This window comes from Centropristis striata, chromosome 24 (genome assembly GCF_030273125.1).
Source record: "Centropristis striata isolate RG_2023a ecotype Rhode Island chromosome 24, C.striata_1.0, whole genome shotgun sequence".
NCBI classification, from domain to species: Eukaryota; Metazoa; Chordata; class Actinopteri; order Perciformes; family Serranidae; genus Centropristis; species Centropristis striata.
This window is the reverse complement of record NC_081540.1, coordinates 7,955,493-7,974,698: the sequence shown is the minus strand read 5'-3', so window position 1 is coordinate 7,974,698 and position 19,206 is coordinate 7,955,493. Positions and strand designations below refer to the sequence as shown.

At 39.7% G+C, this 19,206-nt stretch overlaps 1 protein-coding gene across 1 annotated transcript in view; it reads right to left on the bottom strand.

Annotated features, from left to right (window-relative positions):
- LOC131962613 (interleukin-1 receptor accessory protein-like 1) overlaps positions 1 to 19,206 on the bottom strand; it is a 298,116-nt gene that overhangs the window by 133,935 nt on the left and 144,975 nt on the right. The window contains 2 exon segments of the mRNA XM_059327558.1: positions 7,473 to 7,626; positions 9,579 to 9,765. Coding sequence (XP_059183541.1) covers positions 7,473 to 7,626; positions 9,579 to 9,765 — 341 coding nt within the window.

The window sequence follows — 19,206 nt, the reverse complement described above, 5'->3', positions numbered from 1 at the left end:
GTTGGGGAAAATGATTACTTGACTTTGCTCTTTTAGTAAAAAAGCTCAAAATTACACTGCTGCAAAGCGTTCTCATACCTAAATGATGGAATAAGTTGTCTGCCAATGAAATGGTACTACATGACAAAGTTTAGTCAACAAAACAATTAAGGTTTAGGAATATTTATCATTTGGGTTAAAATAAATACCTAAATACATAAATAAATAAATAAGTTCTGTCTTTGTTGAAGTCATTCAAAATACCCCATCCTCCTCTCTACATGGACTTTGTCGCTCTTTATACTATGTGACCTGACTTCCTTGCCACGTATCAATAAACGTGAATATGGGGTCTAATAAGTTTCTTGCTAATATGCAGAGTGTTAGACACTGTCTTGTGATCAAAGTTGAGCATTTAGCAGCTAAAAAGCCATATATTTCCAGATATAAATAACACTTCCGATACTTAAATGGTAGTAATTAAGTGTTGTGATTACAGGTTGTTTCTGTGGCCAAAAATGGGTTCATTCAGGTTCAAAAGATACTGTAACTATTTTCATAGGTGCTTTTTCATGTGCATTTTATTTGGGCTAACTAGTAGTTTCCTGGTTTATTTCAAATGCAGCAATGCAGAAAATGTTGTAGTTATATTCATGAGAGGTCGGAATGCACATGGAAGAGCCAGAAGGTTAAAAATACTCTTAAAAAGTAGCCCATTAGCAAGAAAGACTGGCGTGAGGATCATGATGCCATGTCATGGGTATGACATAGAAGTGGCCTTGAAATAAAATTAAACCAAACACTGAGATCGATCAAGTACCTTCCTACAGACAACTTCCACTAACAAAGTTTGTCTCCTCTCCATGCCATGCTATAATGAATAACTCTCACTCTTAAAGACTGAAATGCACCATTGGCCTCAGCAGGAGACGATGAATTCAAATCACAGAAGACTTACAGAATAATGATGAGCCTCATCTTTATTTATAAGTATGTTCGCTAATAAAATGACAAAATATCAAAGGTAATGATAGAAAAAAGATGCCAAAATGACTAAACCTCATCAAGCACCTGCTGATTACACCATGTATTCAATTCACAAGAGGAAAAAAGGATTACTTTCTGAATACACTCGGTGCATCGTCTTCTCTTTTCCACCAGCACCCAGGCCAGATTAATTATCTTCCATCAATTAATGGAGCAATTATATTCCAACCTCCTTCATATGCTAATGAGTCAACTCAGGGATGGGAGAGGAAATCTGTTATAGCCACCAAATGGTGTTGGCAGGAGATGTACCTTGCAGAATAGAGGTGTAAGAAATGCTGTAATGTCACATTGAGCTAAAGGGGTAAACTGTTTATTGGGATTAACAAGGACAGAGAGGCTCCGTTAACATTTAAGTGTTCATCAACTGAGTTCATCGTGTGAATGATGCAATGCTGAACGCATATTTGAAGTTAGTTAAACTCTGTGCCAGAAGCTGTCTGTGTTCCTCTCACCGCCACCACCAAAACAAATGCCACATTTATTTTTACTCAGCAAAACTAAAGTCATTTAGTTGCTCCTTGAGAACAATAGACTGAAGTATAAAAAAAAATCAATGTTTCAGCTTCAACAGCATTCATCATAGTGACAGGATTGCATATATTATAGGTAATGACATCCAAGATGTGCCAGGCCCAGACGCAAGAAAAAACAATGGCTCCAACACCGAAAATAACACAAACAAAAGTTTACCGAAAGCCTCTGATGACCGTATCGGCGGGACTTACGGTTGAGTTTCTAACTGATGATGACGCTGCTTAGTCAGCACTAATGAGTGCAAAGACTACTTTACATGTTATGTAAGAAGAGTAGACTGGAAAGTAGCATTAAATGACCATGAGTTACACAGTTAGATGTTAGTCAAATTGATTTTATTTCTGGGTAAAAAACCCTACATATGGTTGGCCAAAGATCCTACTAAGACTTGGTATTACCATAATGTATGTGAATGCATTTTCTGGTTAATTACATCTGATCATAGGCTTTAGCCTTTGTATTTACATGCGTTATTGTTATATAGTTTATGTCTGTGCTTAACACTTGTGTTTTGCAACTTTATCTCACAATAGTCTGGAAAAGTCTTGACTTATTCTTGTACAATTACAGATTCATCCAATTCTGTTACTTTTGTTATAAATTAAAGCATTTTGTGATATTATGGTGAGACTGATTGCACATAGGGGTGAAGTAAGGTGGCCACTACAAAATGGTTGTGGATATTTGTCCTTCAAATTGCACAGATTGCGTTGATCCCTGACTAAGATTATTCCACAGGCATGTATTGTATCTGCATGCATCTACACGCTGCATTAACATGCTTTTTCTGGTTACAACCAATTTCAAAAAAAGCTGAGACGTTGTGTAAAACCTAAATAAAACTGAATGCAATAACTTGCTTAATCTTTGTGACATATGTCAGATCTGATAAACTTTGTAAATATTCACTCTGCAATCTGAAATTGATGCAACAGATTTTTTTTTTACACAGCTTCCCAACATTTTTTGAATGTGGGTTGTAATACCAGATGTTAATGGGGTCAATGACTCACGATGCATCCGTCTACCAAAATAGAAATAAAATACAAAGCTCAACCCTGAACATTATTTAAATGTGCCTTTAGTTTTCTCATCTCATTAATTTATCATGATGACTAAATGCAGTGATGCCATCATAAGCATCTTAAAGGCATTGGGCTTTTTATCCCATTTAGCAAACAATTTCTCAGTACGTCCTTGGTTGTCATGTTCTTACAAAACTCTGTTAAGGCCAAGAATAGTCTTGTTCTCTACTTAAAATTCATGTTCTAAACTTGTACTGCATTTCTGCTTTTCTTTGTCTACATGTGCAGAAAATAGCCTCTAGCTTACAAATGCACAGCAGAAAACACATATCAAGGGAAAGGTTCCCATCATTCAGGAACGCTGGTTGAGCTGAGGAAGCGAAATAGTTCCTTTCTTTTCCAACCAGTGAAATCGCTGTGCAATATAACAGTAAGCAAGATATAGAATGGTTCTACAGAGCAAGAAATCATTGCTCCAAGGATTGTGGAAACGAGTGTTGAGATCACATCTGTCCATGAAAACACTCAGACTTTAAGGACATGAAAATACGAGGTGGATACATCAGTCAGTTTAAGTAGGGGAGGCAGAGAGATATTCTCATGATTGTTTTCAACCTCAGGCCTTTTTGTTATTTACATGCACGCCCCTCTCCTGCCTCAACCAAACACACATCAATGCGTGCTGGTTCACAATAAGAAAAGCGGGTTAACAGCATCAGTCCCAGCTCATTAGCTACACTGACAGTCAATTTTACACACCAAAGTTGCTGCTCCCCTGTATATCTATTGCATCACCGCTCCTTTATTCTGCCGTGTTTAATCTAAGACATCAAACGGCGGACCTTACGAAGAAATAAAGAATGAAGAAATTTATTTTAAAATGAATGTCGCCTCCAATTACGCAGTGAGGGAGCTCATTATGATTTTAGTGGTGCTCGTTATAATCACATGGAATCTGACCTTTTGTCCCGTTGCACTGCTGTGATGGGGCCTGTAGGCTGTTGATAAAGGGGCAGTGGCAGGGGTTTTGATGGTGAATTGGAATTATCTGTGGGAGGTTGATGATAATATTACATAAAGGTTCCTGTATACTTATTCAAGAGATAAAAGAGTATGAAGATGGAAAGGTCAGGTCTGAACTACAGATCTCTATGTGGAATACTTGAAGCCCTTTCTACTGCAGGAATGTAATGAAATGTAACGCATCAGCATCTGCTGCTGTTTCCACTCTTCACCTTCTTTGGGGACAAGTTCCTGGAACTAAACATTTACGCTGCTCAGGGGGCATTGAATGCAAAATGCAGTTACCAGGTATACTATGTATACTGCATGTGTACTGACTAGGATTAGAGCCCAACTCATATGGGATTTTTGAGACCAATGCCAATACTGATTTTAGAGGAGGAAAAATAATCAATAACCTATATGGTGGCTGATATAGTAATTTTTTAGCTGGAATGAAAATAGACCTTTTTTAGGTGGATTGTGCATTAATTTTTCACCACTCTGTCAATGTACCAAGAGAGCTACTTTCTTAAACAATAAAAACATGTACTAAATATTTATTATTATAAATTATACAAATAATGTGATACATTGTCAGCCATTTCCTTAAATGATAACTGAGAAAATAAAGAATAAAATAAAACGCTAAATAAACATCATTACAGTTCAATTGCTGATTATTAAAAAAAAGAAGAAAAAATTTAAATCCAACACCATTGGAGCGGCTGTGGCTCAGTTGATGGAGTGGTCACATACCGATCTGATGGTTGGTGGTTCGATCCCCGACCATGGCAGCCTATATGTCGAAGTATCCTTGAGTGGCACCAGTGTGCCCTGGTAGCCTCGAACACCAGTATGAATGTGTGTGTTAACGGGTGAATGAGCGTACTGTGTAGTGTAAAGCACTTTGGATAAAAGCACATATAAGTGTACTCCATTTGTAAATCATGCCAAGCAACATCTTCTGCATAATACATTGTGTTTAAAAAGTTTTTGTTACTGCACATATCAGACAGCATATACACAGACACAGATATGCCTTTAAAAGCTAATATCAGCTGATAATATCTGTCAAACAATATATCTGTCGGGCTCTAACTAGGATAACCAATACTTGGGGAACAACAGAAAATGCTGGAGAGATTTCTCTGACCCTGTTTACATTTTTTAAAAATGCATCTTGGGGGCTCGGATCACAAGGGGACAATCAATACACGCTGTGATCTGAACATATTAAGCACTTAAGGGCGTAACAGGAAAATACATTATCACTGGACATGGTGGTGGTTTCTGTGACAACGCCGACTTTCTACAGATTCCCCATTATGTGATGAGTTGAATAAAGTGTTGCATGACTGTCTACTGTTTGCCCAGTGGAAGGAGAAGTATTGGATTCAGCTGACAGTCGTTTCTTCATGGACTCAACCATGACTGCTGACAGCAGAATGGTGAAGGCACTAACGATCTGAGTGTTGGGCAAAAATTGGGATACAACAAACAGCAGGACAGGAAATATCTGAAAGATTCATGTGTTACTTGGTATGGCATTGTTTCAGCTCCTTGTTACTCTTTTTCAATTTCACACTTCTTCTCACTGGCTTAGATGGGTATATAATGGGGATAAATGGCTGACAATTTCCTAAACAGTTGAACCTTAGAATGCTTGTTATCATGATTAATTGTGAAAATTAGACAAACTTTAGTGTTTTGCATGCAAAAGTAATGAGTTTTACAACTAGTGGAGGGCACTGATTCAATAAGAAATCAGCGGATCTATTAAAATCATTATCATTTTTGGAGGGAATCTTGAATTATTTATCACTGATGATGAGCACATGAAAGTCCAAGGTGTCTAGGACTGAAGAGCTTTTACCCAGTTCATGAAAGCTTGTACATTTACTGGTTTAAACAGCATTCACAAGAGTCCTTTCCAAGAACAAAATCCCCTTCCTTTTAGGACGCGATGTGTTTCATGTGTACTGAAGCAGCGACGGCAGACAGAAATAGAAGACGGATCAAAAGAACTGGATAGTTAGCATGATCAGTAAAGCCACCGTGGCTGCACAAAAGAAAACACCACGTACAGAAACTCAAAACTTCTTCAATCGAAAGACAGAAAATAAATAAAGAAATCCAAAACTCAGAGGAAAGCAATTCTGCCTAAAAGGAAAGCAACCAAGCCAAAAGCAGAGCGAAGGCTGGCGTTGCTCTCCGAAGATAAAAAGCACTCCAAGTTCAGAAAGAACAATGAAAACTTGTATAACACTTTGCATTATGCCATACACTTTGTTACCTCCAGGCAAAATTGGATCTTGTAACTTACAGTAAAAGTCATCTTTGGGTGAAGGTGTTTATTTGCATCTCTGCATCTAAAGAGCTGCATCCAAGTATATTATTCATCCATCCATTTTCTATATTGCATTATGCGGAGACATGGAGCCTATCCCATCATGCATTGGGTGAGAGGCAGGGTGCCCACTGGACAGGTTGCCGGTCTATCAAAAGGCTAAAAAGAGACCTATTCACACCTACAGACAGACTGGTTGTGGGAGTAAACCCAGTCACACAGGTGGAGTATATTTCTTAAAAAAAAAAAAAAATCATAAATGCCATGGCCCAATCATCAATCATCTTTCGCCACCTGTTTTGAAATGCTGAATGTCTCCAAAGTAGATAGAGAGATTAAGACTATTCCCGCAGGATGACATTTTGAGGCTGGTGAGAAAATGATTTATGACTTTGCTCGCCCCTCACTAGAGTCTGTCTTTGTCTCTTTAAAGGGACTATAAAGTGTAATCAAGTAGCAGTTAACAGCAAACACTTTGTCTGACCCTCACACCCACAATGCGCTGTCGCAGCTGCACTGAAATGTAACAGCCCCGCGATCTATCCTAAAGCTCTCCACTTGTCTCTGTTTTGTTTCTGTCTGCGTCATCCTGCATTTGTCCTTGCAGACGTACGCCACCGCGGGAAAAGCAAGCTCGGCCAAATGAGTCACGGAGAGGAAGAGGAGCTGTTGTTGTATGAAATGGTTCAAAGCACAGGAACTACTAAAAAAGAATGTGAGCTTCACTTTTAAATAAACATTTGGAGCATAACATGGGACCATTTTCAATCTAGCAGATGATATGATTGGCCTTGGTATGACTAACACCATTAAAAAACTAATTTTAAGTCAATATTAGCTACTCTACTATGTGTTGCTCTTTATTGATCACAGTTAAGGAAGAATTTTGACATCATTCAGGATGTCATCCAGAACTAATTCCAATCAGATAACCTAAATAGAAGAGGAGCGTATAATTGAGTTGTAAATTTTAGGCTCTCCCTATCCACACTGCCTGCTGTGTCAACCTTGTCTGTGGCAGTGTCAGTGGCAAGCAATCTGTCACCCACTTTAGGTTCTGGCTTAAATATTTCAACAGCCTTAAGAAAAGTGCTGAGGCGGCTCTGTGTGAATTCCACTACTTAGCAATTAAAGGAACCTAGAAGTCACAGAAAGACAGTGACGCTATTGACTGCGACACTTTGGCAAAAGGTGCAAGGATCAGCTTTAAAAAGCTTATTTTTAACAACCTGAAGACACTTTTTTTGCTGGATCACAGTGGAGAAAACACAATTTGTAGGACACAATCACCAGGCATGAGCACTGATGAGGATATGCTTTTATGGAAATACTTTTGTTTGAATGCATTCAATATGAATATATTTGCAGAGAATGAACAGTTACTGACATTCCCTTTTGCTGCCGTAAGCACTGCAGTAACTCAGGCTCTCTGTAAATGTCATTGTTTAAACATCTCAACAAAAGTAAGCTGAGATGACTCTGCAATCAAAGGATTTGCAGCATTGGAGAAAATGTAAGAAAACTGTCTTTACCTGTGACGGATAGCTCTGTCGTCCTCCGTACCAAAAAGTTTCCAAACTGTAATTCGCAGGTGTAATTCCCAATGTCATCTTCCCGTACTTCCTTGATGGACAGAGTGTCCCTCCTCCTTTCTATGGTTTGTCTCCACTGCTTTGGCTTGCATTCCTTTATCATATAAAACACAGGAAGAGACCACAGGGATGCAGAATGTTAGAGCAGAGTAAATACACTGCATCAATGTTGGCTTTCAAGTGAAAGTAATATTTGACATCAACAGGAAACACTACACTTAACATGAGACTTCATATTTTGTCTGAGCTTTAAGCATATTGACTGAAAACAGGCTAGGTCCATGGAGAGCCCATTGTTACTAAAAAAAGGCTGTCATAAAAACAGTGTTTCTCAGTTATGTTACGAGACATCATATCAATACACACATTCTCTCTGATTATGCCGGATTTCAGACATTAGTTTGTTACAACTCATTTGCTCAAAAGCCACTCTCTAGTGAAGCAATATCACAGGAGAGGAAGTACTGTTCCCTTGTATATAATCAGGGCTCTGATCATGTATGAATAAACTTAAATGCTTTTTGTGGAAATATGTTCATCTTGGTTGTTTTTCAAGAAGTTCCAGTGTTGTTATACTGAATATCATCACTCATTGTATCCTTTTGTACAATCAAATCACTTGGTCGGAACCAACTGATGCACAAAAACAGATATTTATATATTAATGCAGAATCTAGTCCAAGAAGTATTGACCAGTTGTGTTTCAGTGGGCTTCTAACCTTCCTCAGCTCTTGTCTGAGGTTTAACTTTTTAAAAAATGTATCTACATTCATATGCAGAGAATCAGGCCTGTTTAAGATGTCGTCTCCCAACTAAAAGTCTGTTCTCTTGTCTCAATTTGCCAATTAGACTTTAAAGAATGACCAGTACAGGAAAGAGGAAGTCTTGGCCCGGATATCTGTTATCTGGATATCCTCTAGCTATCATGGACCCCCCTAAATATTGGCAATTTCCCCCAAAGTCCCCATAAATTGGAAACAAACCAATAGCCGATGTGTTCCAAGATTGCCCTGACACTAATACTATTTTAAATAATGATTTTTAGGATTGAATGGACGTCCGTTTATTATTCTGAGGGAGGGCTGCATTGGGTTGCAACAGCTACATGTGCATGTTCTTTGTCACCACTTGTTAGTGTTAAGGATATTGTATCCTGTTGCAATGTCTTAAAATACTTGTGCTAAGTGCAAGCTAATCAAAAGCAATCAACTAGGTAAACAGGAACTTACTTTGGCATTAAAAGATGTTCATTACTTCCAAAAATATCCCTTTTTCACTCCTGTGATCATGGTGATCTTGGCCGCTGCTGTTGCCCATCACTGTGTTCTCTCTAAGCAGATTTGGGGCCACAGAATACCTGAGGCAAAGCTAACTGGGGCACTGTGGGTTTGGTTCGCAAACTGTGGTCCAAACAGGCCTCCCAGAATTCAATCAGCCCCCACTGACAAAGTGAGAGCCAATAACTGGAGGGTGTGGAGCCCACAGTCATTATCTGCTATTTTAATTTGATTCAGTGGGAAACTGAAGAAGGGTTGTGGCCACCTAATCCGGCACACTTTAACATTTGATGAATTGGCCCCTGAGCTTCGCCTAACAGCTCTATCAAAGTGGCCTGGCAGACGCAGGAGGTATGACTGGTCTGTTACACTGTGGGCGTCTCAATTCTCCATTTGGAGGAAGAGAAAGTTTAGGCTCATAACAGATGAAACAAGACATGCGTTTGTACACAATGAATAGATTTATTTTTGTCTGTTATATCTTTATTTGGCTGATGCTTTTTAGCTTCAGATGTCACAGAGGAGATGGTATTTGAAGCTAATTAGTTCTGAATATAGCTGCCCTGAACAAGGTTACATGTTAGATGAATAAAAGCACTTCCTGAGAAATAGCTTTTTAATTTGAATTGAAAGGGTCCATTTCTAATAATGGTATTCAAGTGATAGACAACCCTTTGTTTAGGTAACATCCTGCACTTCTACATTTAAAATGAGATTATATCAGGGGTGGTAATTTGAGCAAAAAGCAAATAAAAAGGATGCATCTCACCTTGTACCACACAATCTCAGGCTCCACTCCTGGCTGTAGATAATCCTCAATGCCCGGGCACGTGATGTCTTTGCTTTTACTTAGTTCTGCCTTCTCAAAGAACCTCATTTTGGAGTTGTAGCAGAGGTCTGTGTCATTCTCTGCCACCGTGAGAGACATGGACACCTTCATGCAGTATGTGGAGTTCCTGCAAAAATACAAAGTTAATGAATCAGTCGGGGAAATAAATGAGTTTGTGTGATACTGAAGTCTTGCCAGATGCAGCGTACAAAAGCTGCCAGCAGTCCATCTCTGGCTTCGCACAAACTCAGAGTCTGCACTATCACAATCTCCAAAAGGCTCATTCATTAAATTCCATGTGAATCAGTAAAGGCAGCAGAGGGAGAGGGAGAGAAACCTTCCTGTAGGAAAGCAATTAATCAATTTCACAAGTGAAAACTTTCCTTTAATGCTGAATGTTGAATCATCATCTCCAATATGACCATTAATCTGGACAATTAGATTCTTAAAATATTGTCTCATCCATCCAAGTATGAATACCAGCAATGCACGATGAGCCTACCTCTCTAAACTATTAATGGAAAGTGTGTGTACAGTATATAGTGTACACATGTGTGTATAAGGGGCAGGAACATGTGCGGTAATATGGAGCGGCAGCTCTGAATGTCAACAGCACTTGGAGATTGATTGAGCCTTTTGTTTTCACGTGTTAAGCAGATACAGTGCGAGCTAGCAGAAAATCACTTGCTACAATTGATGTACTGTAACTGTTCAGGTCATATACATAAAGAAGAGAATTTATAACGCAAGGGAGAGAGGGTGTAAAATGCAAGATTACTTGTAATGTTTGAAGACTACATGGTTGCCTGGGCTCACAGATACTGGTGAGTATTCATCCGCGGTGGAATAAACATTTCATTTCTCTGCTTGGTATCGCAGTATACCTTCAGTGATTTGTGTTGCGCCTCTATCGGGAGCACTTTAAATACTAAACTAATCTGGGTTGAGTGTTCTCGTGTGTATACGCAGAATCTTGTAGGGAACCTGATCGGATCTCCTCCTGCCCAGGAGAGTGATGCGTCACGGCCACATGAGATGTAAAGATACAGCTGCTAAGCATTTACAGCCCTTTGGGTCATACCGGGACAGAGATTTTGAGATTGCTTGAGTAATTCTTAACAGAACATGGGAATCGATGAACATATTGATTCACTGTGAAAGCCATTTGACAGAGGGGAACAGAATCAAAGGTCCTTGATGATCAATTAATCCAATGAGAGCACCTTTTCTTTGCTAAAAGTGGCTAATAAGACTGTCACAATTGACAAGTACTCCAGCCTGACTGCTGCAAATCCTTCCTGGTTAAAAGACCAAACAAATTGGCAGTGTTTAGGAAAATCTCATTGCTAATTTTCCAACTAAAGCTGGTTACACAAATTGAGCTGAACCAACAAACAATTACAAACATGTTAAATCCTTACATAATTGCTCAGCATTAGCTGCCTCGTGGATTAGTACAACACACACTGGTCTTAGCTACAGTGTCGGCAAACAATCCCTCGCCCTTCGAACTGGCCGGTGCCGCGCGCTCCGCTTACAGTGAGTGTGCCATTTTCCTGAAGCCCGGATGCAAATGTGACATGATGTGGAGATTATCCCAGACAACTTCTACCAGATGGACACCTGTGCAAATGAGATCCCACGGGTGCACTCTCTTCCCTGTTAAATATTCTGGGCAGCACTGATAAACTCGCCCACTGGAAGAGAGAGAGAGAATTGTGTCATCTGCTCCGCATGAGTGATCGATGGTGCGGGCCAACACTTTGTCCTACGATGTCTTTCCAACATTTCACATCCATCACGATGCCTTTTGAGCCTGAAGAGCCAGATGATCTCTTGACTGTTCACTCAGCAGGTATAATATTCATGAAGCCAATCCAAAGAAGTAAGCAGGAAAATGATCCCACTGCTTCACACTCCAGAGACTCGGCTATATACTACTCACTGAGCGTAGAACCCACTGTGGACTGCCAATACACTGATAACTACCTAGGTGTACCATGGCATTAATGGGCGACAGTGTCTGTCAAATGTGTCAAACTGTAGGAGCTATGCAATGTCGTGGCAATGATAGATAGCATCCTGCATACATCAACCCAGAGAAGTGTCAGGCTGACAGCTACTGTACACAGCTGGAGGGCAGGCAGAGGACTTGAGCTGCAATATGCGGCAAATGCAGTGAAATTATGTGCAATGGTCAGTTAGGAGTTAAACAGCCTGCTGAAAGGATTATGATTGGCATACTGTGGAATACTGCAATGCGTACTGCAAGATACCAGCAGTAGCTAAGTTCACAGGTTCATTTATAGATTCATGGTTGAAGCCATTGTTATTTCAAGAGATAGATCCCTGCTAACAAAGACCATCCACCATATTTTTATTTCTATTGACTGCCAAAGAATCGACTACACCAGAGGATGAAACCAGATGGAACGTGCCCTTTTATCAGCAACTCTTTGCTCTGATATTAAATAATAGGCAGCAGAATTGATTTGAAATTCTCCTGAGAATACACAGCACCTGTGGGGAAATAATGAACTCAATTAATGAATCTCTTAATTAAAATTACTCCTCTCTAATAGAAACTGGATGGTGAAATAATTGCAGATTACTTATTAGAGCTTACTTTCAACTAACAATGACGCTCTTGGAGAGAATTGTCTCGGCACAAGGCGCGAGGGCCAAAGGTCGAGGGAGGGTAAACTCTGCAGAATGTCCTCATAGTGAAATATACCCACCACGGATATGAAACCTTTGGAGATTTATTACAACATGCTGACATTTTCTGTACAGCAACATTGACTCAGGATGTCATTAGAATTTCAATATGGATGACTGATTGTCGTTGTTTAATAGCAAAAAGTTGTTTTGTGTGTGTTTTAAAGGCTTTAGTATTTCTGTCTTTAATCAACTAATCACAAAAAACTTTTAAATGCAATGCCTACATGCAAAACCTTGAAAACTGCTGAAAAATAAAAACCCATATATCAGCTTATTTTGAGAAAAATTATTGTTCAGATGGCAGAAATCCAAAAGTCTCATTGGCTTAAATGGTTTCTCTATCCATCCAGGCACGTCTTCCATCACTGCAGCTTTTTAACACGTCATAGAAACATTCCTACTGTAATCAGGCCATCACGCTCAACACCTGCCAAATAATTACCATGTCCTTGGATGTGTATATGTGTGTGTGTGTGTGTGTGTGTGTGTGTGTGTACAGTGTGCAGCATTGTAATTAAAAGCAAAATTACAGCAATTCAGTGCGTGAGAAAACTGTTCTTTCAGTATCCAGTGTCGTCATTTGATGTGACATAACGTGGTTGGAGGTGATGAAGAACTACATACGACTTTAGCTTGGATTTGTGAAGTCAGGGGGGCTCGCTCTAGATGCAGTTTATATACAGAACTTTGCTTTTGTTGCTTGCATTGTGATAGTTTCAAGGACCAAGAAATTGCTTCCCAAAATGAGTTCAGATTATGTTGTAGACAAGGAGATATTTTACAGGGTTTTAGCTGACTCGGATATTCAGCCTAGAGTATACAGCCCAAAAAATGCAGCAAATAGAGTCCGAGGCTGTGGCTGCAGCTGGGAGGAAATGGCCGGCAGGGACCCTCCAGAACCGGAGCTGCTCAGAGCAATCACTGCCTGGTGGAGCCTGTGCTCAAATTGCCCTATGATGCCAACAAAAACAGAATCATTCTGCTGCAGTGAGAGCCTGTGTGTGTGTGTGTGTGTGTGTGTGTGTGTGTGTGTGTTACTATGCATGAAAGTTTTACTCCTCACTTGGACAGAGGTGTGCTGTCTGCAAGATCCAAAAGATGAACTGGAAAGAACAACCAAGAGGGCAGATGACCAGTGAGTGAGTAAGAGGAGATGCCAGGATATTCTCTCAGGAGAGCTACTTCACAAAGGCAGTAAACAGGTGCTCTTTTTGGATGCATCCACATAACAGGTGGCAGGTTTTTCCTTTAAGCATCAAACCAGGTGAAAGTTTTCAAGGCCGGGCTGACCTGAGTCAAGGAGTTCAAAAGACTGTAATTCTGTATGTGGTGGCTGAGTTGTTATGTACTGAATGAAGGGAAAGTAAAAATAGCATCTTTGAAGGACAGAAACACTTGTGTTTTCAATGCAATCTTTGTGTTCAGATGTACCAGACAAGTCTGACTACACTACTGTCAAGTACATGTCATAGTCAAGCACATGTTCAGACACAGAAGGAAAAAGTAAATTCCTTTAAAATATATTAATTTATTTGATGTTTTATGATGGCGGTGGAGTGCAGTCTAACATCATTCCAATATCTTTCAAATAGGTTGAAATCTGGGGACTGAAGTTCATAGTATTCAATTGACATAACTTTCATACTGTAACCATTTTAGTAACCCCGAATGCATTGCATGGAAGCATCTGAACCACTTTATGGAACTTCATCCATCCTTGTTTTACATATTCCTCATGTTTTTCTAGAGGGCAGAATGAGTCTGGAACCTTCTAAGGTTTTCCTCCAATAGGAAACACTTTGTACCAGTGTGTGGCGAGAGAAAAAGGAATCACATCAACAAGTATACAAGGGACATCTCTGGTCCATCTTGTTGTGTCAGAGTACACCTGAGATTGGATCTGAATGTCAAGCAAGCCTGCATCAGGTTGTGAAGGGCAGATGTTAAACAGTCAAGATCTTTCCAGAGAGGAACCATGCAACAGTTAACACAGCCTGGCATGAATGTGCCACACCACTTTGGAGACAGATGTAACAATGACTTTAGACAGGCGGGAAAAAAATCTAGTCAACATCAGATAGTGGCTAGCATCAAGACAGGTTCATGTCCAAACAAGCTGAAACTGAGAAAGGTCAAAGGGATCAGATAAGTGGTCTTGATACTGAGCTAGAAACAGAGATTATTCCATTAACAGTGGCAAAAATAAGTATGTGAACCCTTGGAAAATACCTTTGATTTTGAAGGTACCTTTGATGAAACTAAGGTGGTGGAAGAACTCTCAGCACTATGTATGGCATCAAAAGGGCACCGCATAGCAACATGAGAACATCATCTCCACAATGGAGTATGGTAGAGGAACCATCATGATTTGGAAAAGAGTCTGGACTGCTCGCCATCATCATGGACATCAAGGTATCCTACAGGATAATGTCAGGGTGGCGGCAGAAGTTGGGTGATGCAGCAGGACAATGACCCTGAACATCAAAGTCCATTTAATACAGAATGGCTTCAAGAAAAGAAAATCCACCTTTTATAGTGACCCAGTCAGAGCCCAGACCTAGAGATGCTACGGAATGACCTCAAGAGAGCCGTTCAAATAAGAATGAATGTTATTTCTTATTGCTGCTAAAGGAGGTTCGACCAGTTGTTAAATCCAAGGATTCACTTACTTTTTCCACCAGCACTATGAATGTTTAATGGATATGTTGAATAAAGACATGAACTATTGTAATTGTTTGTGTGTTATTAGATTTAGCACATTGTGTATGCCTATACTTGGGACTTAGATGCAGATCAGATCACATTTTATGACATACTAATGCAGAAAACTAGGTAATTTCAAAGGGTTCACTTATTTTTCTTGCCACTGTATATAAACATAGCCTGTATGCATTACATCAGCACCCAGAAGTCTTGTACTAGCCTCCCTGTCCACACCAAGCCAGACCGAGATAGGGCCAGCCCAGTTATCCTAAATCAGTTTTTTACGGTCCCTGCATTATTTATGGCCAGAGCGAAGGTCATAGTGAGCAGTGGGAAGACTGGGGCTCCTACCTGTAGCGCCCGCTCATAACTCACCTGTCAACTCCAGTACCAAGCCCGGGATGATTAAGCACCCCGGCTCCCCAAATCTGACTGTGGGCCAACTTGCTCCTACTTAGCCTCTGTCTCAGAGTGTGGCACTTGTCTGCCATGCTGGAACAACCGACTCCTGCCTCAATTATAATCCATCCACCTCTCTCTCTCCCCTCCCTCTGCTTGTGGTGTGTCTCTGTCCCTGCTTCCACCCGCCTCAGCCGCCCTTTTCTCTCTTGTCTTGTAGTACACATTTTCTCAGGCAGGAACACACACCTCTGCGGATAATTTAGTTTTGCCACGCTGTGAAAAACACATGCCTGCAACTGTCTACACACTCGTATCCCCACACACGAGCACGCACGGAGAAAGAAGAAAAATAAAGATAGACAATCAGTATCTCTGCATGTATACATGCAATACTTGCTACAAAATAATACCCTCCAAAGAATTTCAATACAACTTTATTACCTCTGCCAAAGAGGCTATGTTTTTGTTTTGCTTTTATGGAAAAACTACTGGGCCAAGGAGGAGGATTTACTTTTGAGTTAAGCATCTGTTTTTCCATTATTCCCAATTTTTCAGAAATGCAGAAATAATGGAAAGTAACATCGGAATAGACGAACATATAACTAATTAAACGTGGTTCATATTGTTTGAATTGATCAAGACGTGTCATTTCCAACATTACATCTTTTTTTGGATTAAGAAATTGAGTCACAACTTGGTGAGCAGATTAAAATATTTTTTATTGCAGAAAACACAATGTTTATTCCACCAGATGGTGAGAAAAGGGACCGTCTGCGTGTTTCTGTGGGCTTATATCTCAGAAAAATGGATGCTTAGTTTTGTGAGTTAAATGTAATGGAACACAGTGCTAATGTAGATATTTTAAAAGCACACAAATTATCATTAAGATTATGTGATTTAATTGGAATAATTTCAGTGAAGATCACTTAGGAAAAAGTCCCCACTTACTATAGTGCTGTACATTTACATCTGCAGAAGCAACTATATCATCCCAGTATCCTACAATAATTGAACTTCTTTTCCAACAAGTTTCAGAATCCCTCCCAACCTTCCCTTGAGTTGTGTGTCTCAAACTGACAGCAGCACTTCTTGTGTGCCAATGCATTAGTCAGTCATTTCCTAGTTGATGCCTTCAGGGAACTCATTTTCCATTCCACGACATCCTCCACTCATCGTTATGCTAGCAACCTGATTTCATAACAAGCATAAACAATTTGTCTCCATTGTATTCTCCTCTAACTCCGCCATGACCTTATTCATTGGTCCCGAGGCCCTCCGGGTGTAATGTATGAGCAGCCATACTGCTATGCATATCAAATACTAACAGTCTCTTACTAGCAATGCTGATGCTGGAATGAGCTGTTGCATTGAGGGCGTGGGCCATATCGCTGAAGAAATGGAGCTCAGTTCCACAAAGAGATCTGTGTTGATCTGTTGCTGACTTTTTTTGGCCACTTTGAGGCAGAAGAAACCACGACACTGTCATATCATCCCTATTATAAGTGGGTATGGCAAACTAGTAACAATATTATTCATTTGGAGATGTCTTTCTGTCCAACTGGCCAATGTTTGTCAAATAATCACTTTCTTTTGGTTTTGGTTTTGGCTCTTTAGCTGCTAAATGTTCCACAAAAGGCATCTATAGCCACAGTTTATGCTTTTTCCTGGAAAACAATGAGTTTTTGGAGCATTTAGCTGAAAACTGCCACCTGCTGCAACGATAATGAGAGCGGAAAGGGTGAACCAAGATGGTCATTAAATACATTTTTAAAAAATCTGAAAAAAATAAAAAAAGGATCTAGAAGTTGTTGAAGTCATTTAAATGACCTGAGAAATAAATACAATTGCTTTAAAAAAAACTGTTATTTGAATAGTTATATCATCTTGTCAAAAAAATTTACAACACAAAAGAATCAGCTCTTTAAGTTTTATGAAATCCTGATGAAGTTTCTGTCCCAAATGCTGCGCCCTGTCCTGTTATCCTCTCACCCTCAGGATTCAGGCGAGCTGTGAGTTCTCTGCTGTATCACAGTTTGACTGATAGCTGCGGTATTGCAGATGTCTCGCTTGGAGCTCCGCCGTTCAGCCCGGGGGGGGGGGGGGACGGGAGGCGGGAAGGGGGGGAGGAAAAGTTGGTTGTGGTGCCAAAGTGATTGTGCTTGGGGAATGGTATTTCTGACATTTGTCTGGCAGATAAAAACCACCATCAGATATGAGGAAGAGAAGGTCAGTGTCCCCGCTATCAGATAGCGATGGTTTGGCATCTTGTTTGATGACTTGCTCGCTCAGTGTGGACCAGGAGAGCCAAGAGGCTGGCTATGTGGGGAGGCAACGCTGAGCATGTGACTGAGTGAGAATACTTAATCTGGGTGTGATTTTGCACCGCAGAGTAACTTAAAATATTGAAGTGAAATGAACAGAAACCTGCTGTGTATAAGATATATGACCTTCTGCTCAATTGTCCTGGGTAGTCATGCAGATTGTGACAACTGATTTGAGTCAAGAGGTCTTCCAGAATAAAATCTCCAAAGCCAACCCTCTCTCCCTTTGCTCCCTGTAGCCAGGAGCCATTCGAGCCGGGCTTAATCAAATGGAATCGAGCATGGGACAAATGTCCAATCCGAAGGAGCGTGAAGGGCATGCAATGAAATTGACTGAGACCTTAATGCAGGCACATGGTGGATTAAATTTATATTCTAATTTCAACAAAGAGTACGCAAAGAGAGAATATGTAAGGCTGGTTAAAAGTTAATGCACAATTGAATAAATAGAGAACATTAAAATATTCTGTTTTGTCTTTCATATTCCCTTTTACAAAGTAACTGAAAACACCAAATGAGATTTCTGAAATAAGATCTTTTTGACACCAATAGGTTGGAATGAAAATAGATTATAACTTTATAACCAACTTTAAAATTAACTTCACACTGTCACAAAGTCAATTGCTGACCAATTTCAATAAGGAATAAATAAAAAAGTGAATTAATACCTTTATATGCCATTCATAAATTATTCAATATAATATGTGTTGGGGAAATCAAACATGCACATTTTTTATGTTATATATATCATAAAAGGAGAATATACACTATACACTGGAACTAATATTCCAAACATTATATGCATCTAAACACAGTTAGTAACAGGACTTTACAGTTCAGGCTTTAGGCTGAAGTTCTGCTGCCAAATCTCAACGTTTCTCTGCAAATGAAGGAAAGACTGAAGTTTATCGAGGCAACTAATAAAAACTGTTCAGAAATACTAATGTTGATGTCTCACTCTGAATAAGTCGATGTTGTATTTTCCTCATATTGAGCACTAGCCAATAAGTGCATCTGGTTTTCCATAATATGTTAAGTGCCAATCAATGTAAAGGGAAGTGAATAGCTGCTCCACAGAATGCTAAATATGTGCAGATATGAGCTGATTAAAATGCTGAAATGTCCAAGTAAAACACTGCATGAATTCTAACAAAGCACTACACTGAAAGCTGACTGGTACCAGATGGCCATAGGTACATTATAGCACTATACTATACTATAATGGTATGTATGAGGACCTAAATGCACTATAGCTGGGAAATTAAATGAAAAAAATGAACAAATCTGACTGTGTAGCTGTTATTTTCTGCAGCTATATATGGCATGGGAATGGCGTTGTGTTATTCCAATTAATATGAATCCAGTCCATTAACTAATCTACAATTATTGCCTCTATCAGGTCAAGTTGCAGTTTACATCCA